This window comes from Mytilus edulis, chromosome 8 (assembly GCF_963676685.1).
Source record: "Mytilus edulis chromosome 8, xbMytEdul2.2, whole genome shotgun sequence".
In the NCBI taxonomy this organism is placed as follows: Eukaryota; Metazoa; Mollusca; class Bivalvia; order Mytilida; family Mytilidae; genus Mytilus; species Mytilus edulis.
In genome coordinates this window covers 24,871,400-24,878,831 of record NC_092351.1, presented here as the reverse complement: position 1 = coordinate 24,878,831, position 7,432 = coordinate 24,871,400, and the positions used below count along the sequence as shown (strand labels likewise).

Sequence of the window (7,432 nt, the reverse complement as noted above, 5' to 3'; positions counted from 1 at the left end):
AGGTAAAGTCTGGACGCTGTCGGGACGGGTTGTCGTTGTGAACAAGGCAACAGATACAAAGCGGATTTAGAAAGGTATAATCAGGAAAAATTCTGCTTGAAACGGCTGTTTTTGGACGCTACCTGAACAATATCTAATTGTTGTCGTGATTTGATAAATGTTTTTACAAACTTTAGTTTAAGTTTCAATTTCAGCCACGATCCACAAAATCTTGATCAGACTGTTGACAAATTTTAGTCATGATTGGTTCTGTCAAGGACGACAGTAAAAATCGTAAATATGTCGTGGTGGTTGTCCGACCTCTCTGGACCATTCCCGATCCGTAGGAATATGTAAGAACGTAAACGAGTCGCTGGGACAATGTTACGACATTTAACATCAATATTGCAGATACTAATTAGGACTTTTTAACTTATAGTGTCTTGTCTCAACGGGAGCAATAATCGAACCAAAACGAGTAAAAAAAAAAAGAACAGCGCCCAAATAAAGTACAAAGTTGAAGAGCATTGAGGACCAAAAACAACTAAGATAATATATTCCTTAGGTAGAAAAGCCTTAGTATATTTGTTTTAGTTTTGATAACAGTTAATTTATAATTATCCCCATATCAATGATAATTTCTGTCAACACAGAATTGATGACTACTGGGACGATTATACACTTGGTAAATAAAAACTCTCCCAGCAGTGGAATCGACCCAGTGATGTAAGTGGTTGTAAATTTGTGCTTACCTCTTTGACATCATGTCGGTTTAATAGACAGACAGAATTAAATTTTGATTGCTCAGTAACTTGTCATAGTCATTTATTTAGTATGTAAGTCATATTTGTCACAACACTTAATATAGTCCCATAAATCAACACCTCAACTGTTTTTTTTTCTTCAAATAGTGGTTATTCAAAATATAATTGTGTGTATATAACATTTTGCTGATGAAACTCTTAAGTTCATTTTTTTATTCAAAAATATTTGGAACAATTCTAATTTATGACAGTTAGCCATTATCCACTGTTTTTCATTGTTTCATTGGTAAGTAAACTTTGAAAGAAATAGTTAGAGTTTATACTATACTTAAAGTGTACTGTTTGGTCAATTGCTTTGCGGTATGGATTTAGTTTATTGATAAAAGTCAAGAAGGGAGTATTGCACTAGTTGCTTAAATCCTTTAAGTATCAAAAAAATATTTAACTTCAAGGTAATTTCAAATAGGGAAAGTCAACAAAACTGACAACATCAAATGTAATCAAGCAACTGAACAAGTAAAATATTGACTTGGTACATGTATAGGTTTTTTTCTAAAGTAAATGGTGGGTAAAAACCTAGGATTTTTTATTAGCTTAAACTCCCACTTAAATACCAGTTTGCTTCCTGATGATTAAAGAATATTATTTATGGTCATAAATAATTGAATACTTGAACCACTTAAAAATTAATATATAATTTACCAATGTAGTATATTCTCTAAAGAGAATTAATAGAAAAACATACAAAGTTGAACTGATTTAATAATTTACATAGGCATTTATCTCTTAATTAGTTTTATAATTAGTATATGTTCTTCTAAAAGAACATTTTTTGTGAACGGATTTGGAAATTTTTACAAAATATTTGTTTTATTATCACCTTTTCATATTTAGCCTTTGAAAGAGTAAAATCACAAAAAATCCGAACGCCGAGGAAAGTTAAAGAAATCTGGGGAATTTTGATATTACTGATCATTTAAATTCTGATATGCGGCATAACTCCAGCAGAAATACAATGTCATTAAAGCTTCAGGGTTTTTCCCCATTTAGAATGCAAATAGAAGACGCTACGTATGTCATTGATATTTCCGTGTTCAACTATTAACGATATAAAGATAGAAAGAATATACCAGAAGACAATTAGTTATCCCGTTTCCATATTAACACGTTTCTCATCTCATAATATAAGAAAAAAATCAAATTTTCTGCTCTTTGGTCGGTTTTGTCTCCTTGATACATTCCCCATACCCATTCTTAAGTTTATTGTCAATGCACATCTTCTGACTTCATGTCTGATGATTCTTCTGGAAGTTACAATCGGCCAACAATATACATGGTATCGTCTGACGTTGCGAAAATTAACAACTAAATTTTCTAGGTTCACGTTTTCCTGGATTATCATACGTATATAACAATAATACATTTGTCTGGACAATACCAGAATTTTGCCAACAGACTGTTTCTTAATAAGATCCAGGCATATTTTAATGTTACAAAAACAAATGCCAATTTGTTTACATTTTAAACAAAAATTTGTTTACATTTTAATCCAGTATTAATAAAACATTGTTTTTAAAGTCGGCAGCAGTTTCCCCATAGACACAGTAGTTTTTATAGATAGAATAGATGAACGCTAATAGATTGTGATTGTGAATTAATCATTGTATTATATCATATACTGAATCAACACTTTGTGTCTGTGAAAGGACATTGTTGCAGAGCTTGTGCAACAGCACTTCGCGTTAAATAAATTGCAAAGATGTTAATTGCAAAAGTAGATTATGTAGCTCATGAAATATTTATTTAATTTCTATTAGACATTTTGTAGTATGCACATTTATTTTAAGGTAGTAATTAAGCGTTTCAAATTTCTATTAATTATTCATTTGATTATATATTAGTACTTACATTATACTAGCAATCTTTTTCAAAGTAAATGAATTGTGCAACTGTTTATTAATAGACATGCACATGTGGTGTCGTTAAATTCGAAACTAAAAAGATGATCCAAATAATAACGTTCTTCGATTGCTATTTCACAAATTTAAAAATAAAATAACGAACTAATATGATTCATTTTTCATCCAATAAAAATTCATTTTCTTTATAAATTAAAAACTTATTCCTACTGTGAATATTCTCTTGTTTTAGATGTAATGTAAGATTGCGATTGGATAATACATGTGTATAAAAAAAGAAGATGTGGTATGATTGCCAATGAGACAACTCTACACAAGAGACCAATACGACACAAAAATTAACAACTATAGGTCACCGTACGGCCTTCAACAGTGAACATAGCCCATACCACATAGTCAGTTATAAACGATTCTGAAATGAAAATGTAAAACAATTCGAACGAGAAAATGCTTATAGTTCAGTAACAACTATTACATGAATACTCTAATGATAACATCTCAATGTATCATGATTATACAGATTTTTGTATCAACATCGCAGGGGTCTACAAGAAGACTTACTCTTACTACTTTTACTTAAGAAGAAGAAGAAAGTAACCATTGTTTAGTCTTTTGAATGTTGTCAAGGCAGGAAAGGGATCACGCAATTAGGGTATCACCGAGGCGGTTATTTAGTATAGAACGAACCCTAGAACAAACTATTATACTGTCCAGTTATTTATGTTCCTCTCATTATTTGAAAGGGAGCTTGTCGATTCGCATTTTATTTTCCACTGGTCGATAGTAAAAAGTAAAATCACAAAAATACTGCACTCAGAGGAGAGTCCAATTTGAAAGTCAATAATCACATGGCAAAATCAAATGACAAAACACATCAAAAACGAATGGACAAGAACTGTCATATTATGCAATTATGTTCTCACAAAAGTATAAGGATATGTTTATTACAACAATTAAATTCGTCCATCCGAAACGCTTTTCTGGATTGTTCATCGTCAGGAACTCTCAAACCCGAACATTTGGTAGCCAGGGATGTATGTATATGTTTTGAACGTCTAGAGTTATTATACATGATCAAAAATTAATAGTCAAAATCAGATGACGTCAATCAGCAGCACCTTAATTACTACTACATTATGTACTAAAAAAGGTTGGACGTCAGCATTACAAACCTAAACAGACTATGGAATAATATTATCATTTAAGCAATAAACATGAAGATATAGAAACAGAATTATTATATAAAGAATTTCATTCGATACAAGGATGCGTCTCGAACTTATTCCGCTATTTCTTAATTTATTTTGTGGTTTTGTCATCCGATATGGTTATTGTGTGCCATACATCAAGGTAATTTATCGTTTCCCCCCTTCAATTACGGTATATAACACATGGGTTCTAACAAACGATAAAAGCTTTTTAAGACTCACTAAAATAGTAAACACATTCTTATGTATAGGGCACTTGCTACGAGATACATATTTTTTTTCTTTGTTCAATCATTTATGATTACTGCAGTGATATCCAAACTTAGAAGTTAAAAGTCAACTTTCAATTTAATAATAAACTCATCATAGATACCAGGATTAAAATTTTATAATAACGCCAGACGCGCGTTTCGTCTACAAAATACTCATCAGTGACGCTGGAATCAAAAAAATGTTTAAAAGGCCAAATAAAGTACGAAGATGATATTTTGTAGTATTCTACTAGTGTACTAGTGCTTTATGAGGGCCTTGATTCAATTCACAAACATTGGTATATTATCCGTATTGTTTTGTCATACAAATGTGAAAACAAGTGTATAATATCGTTATTATTCGAGAAACGTTTCTGAATAGTATGGCTAATCATTGTTATATTTTGCTATGCTTTATATAATTACATAATTTGATAAATGGCGTCAAATAGGTACGTACGTTTTATTTAAAAAAATTATCAAATATAGTTGGGGAAAATAAACCCTATGCATAATTAATGAGCTGATTAAGCACGCAACATAATATTCATTATCAGCATGAACACTTCTGTTGCGTATGTAAACATTCCAGTGATCATATTGCTAAGTACTAAACATATCTTTGTTTTAAGCATCTTCAAAAATAGTTGTAATTTTGTCAAAATCGTCCCTTTAAATTGCCTTGAATTATTCACTTACATTATTTCACAACGACTTCTATGTGTATTTGAAAATGTATTATTATTATCAATAATATTATCATAGATATAAAAATACAATCAATTGCAATCTTTGTTGTAAAGTTTAATAGTCAACGCATCAGCTTCTTCTGAGAATTTTATAGAAATGTAACTATGATGTTTCACAGCTAATTAACATTTACCGTTGCTTTGTTTAAAAACCCACATAGAATATATGAAAATATGAAAAATCCTACACGTTCAGGTAAATTGCTATCGATTCTAAGCTTCCGAAATTGATTTATATTACTGAACCTTCCACAGTTGAAGTCATTTAATACTTGATCGTGGTGCAAACATGTGCCAGTACCAAAGGAACGATAGTTATTAACAGAATCAGTGAAATATGGTTTATAAATAATAAAGCATTTTTACTTATGCTTGTTTCACTTGGATGATATATTGCTTTGAAAAAAGTGTGAAATACATTATCAATCTATTAAGACTTGGTATCAGTGGAATTCCAAAGTTTTTAGAATGCGCAGGGGATCTACTTAGGTAGTGACATGAACAAGTTTACCTTTGAACGAGGATGAAGTGTTGAACAAAATAGGATCTTTAATCGTAGTCAAAAACAAAATGGAATATAAATAATGAAGTCTTACATTTACGTAGTGATTGGAATATTATTGGTGTTGAAAGGTATGAAGAGGACATATAATTCGCTTTTTTTTACTATTTTCTCTTTCCTTTATCAATCTTTTTTTTTTTAACTTTTTTTCTCTGTTTTTAAGACAATCAACATATTAATGTCGAAATGCAATTTACACTTATTTAGAGGCACATCATTGTATCTTTATAGGTATTGTTTGCAAATTGCAAACTTTAGTACTTATTTATGATATTTCAAGCATAATAGGTACACAACGTTTCCATGCATATTATAGCGTTAAGGTTGTCTACTGTTGACAAGTTGGTCTCTTTCTCTTTCTATGCTTAGAGTGTATTCTTCCTATTTCGTCTCAACTGAGTACTGAAGTTCTGAAACTGTGTAGAATTAAAGACTAGCAAATTGAAATAGAATTTAAAAAAAGTATGGAAACCTGAGAGAAAAGGAAGCAGTTCTTTTTTAATGAATGATGTATGAAGATATTAAATTAACTAAAAGTTAGAATACCTTTTCTGTAGTAATTTACATACTATACATTTTCATTTTGTTTCAATAAAACATTAACCGCGGTCGCTATTTCAGTACATACAAACACCAAAATGAAAATGGACAATATCCATATATCGAAGTATAAATGTTCATTTCATTTTGTTTATATATATGGATTTTTTTTGAATTTTTGTTATTTTTTATTAAATTAAAAACTCGCACAATGTTTAACGCCAAATATTACTCTTGTCAATAATATTATATTTTAAAGACTTGAAAAAGTGGTAATAATCTAATTTATATCATTTAGTTATATAAAATTTACTACAATGAATGTATGTACATTTTATCTCACTGCCTTACATTCCTTTTGTGGCTAATTTGTAAAGAATACGGAGAATATTTATTTATCAGCTATCGGTTGTGCTGATGAAGAAAGATTCCCCATGAACATGCTAATCTCACCATTTACATCACGTGCTTGACAACAGTCAAATGTTATAATGTTATTCATCAGAACTGTCTGTTTTTAACCCATTAATTAGAAATGTCCCTTTGTTAATGCTCTATTTTGTCAATTTTAACACTTCACATATAAAATACTGAAACAAATCAAAACATTAGGGTAACAAAACGCCGATATTGAAAACAAATAAAAGTAATACCAATATACAGTGAGCGGAAACAAGGTAACATTTAATTCCAATCTTGTATTGTGCTCAATTGGTACAATGTATGGAATTGGACATGTAGTTCGATACTGTATATGGAAATTAATTGTTTATACATTTATTATTTGTTTAATTATTTTATTTTGAAAAAGACCGGCATTAACGAAAAAGGACATTTAATGAATTGTTATGCAAACTTATTTCATCTTCTCTTTTATTGCTTTCATTGCACCGACTTGATTCCAGAAAATACCATAATTTAAAGAAATATGCTTTTATAGACGGTTTTGCATGTTGTGTAATGTGTACTTTTATTTGTCTGTTTGTCATTTTCTTGTTAAGACATGGCGAAGTCAGTTTATTTTTTATCTATTATTGTGAATGTATCTTTCGCCCTTCTTTTTGAATGTCACAAATATTTGTTTGGAATAGAAAAATTCCACGTGTTAAGTTATTTCGTTATAATATTATGTCGTAAAAGGCTACGTAGACCTAAAATAACTAATACCATGATCACCATTTACATAAGACAATATTTCATGATGTTGATTTATCGCAAAGAATTTTCTAAGATGTACAACAATCGTTTTTTTCAAATCTTCTTTTAACTAAATCATAAATTGACAATAAATTTATTGTCAAAGTTTCGAATAATGAATAACCTTATCCAAATGCAGATTGTGCACAAAGGAACTATATATCTAATTCATATCTGTGTTAGTTGCTAGATTTTAGGTTTTTGTAAATATGTGTATTTATTTTATCTTATTTCGGAATTTTTAAAAACATATTGTACAAAAC

The 7,432-nt window shown here is 29.8% G+C and overlaps 1 protein-coding gene across 1 annotated transcript in view; it reads left to right on the top strand.

Annotated features, from left to right (window-relative positions):
• Positions 1-5,142: 5,142 nt before the first annotated feature.
• LOC139485153 (enolase-phosphatase E1-like) overlaps positions 5,143-7,432 on the top strand; it is a 65,132-nt gene continuing 62,842 nt past the window's right edge. The window contains exon 1 of the mRNA XM_071269375.1: positions 5,143-5,503. Coding sequence (XP_071125476.1) covers positions 5,455-5,503 — 49 coding nt within the window. The 5' untranslated portion in view covers positions 5,143-5,454. The remainder of the gene's footprint in view (positions 5,504-7,432) is intronic.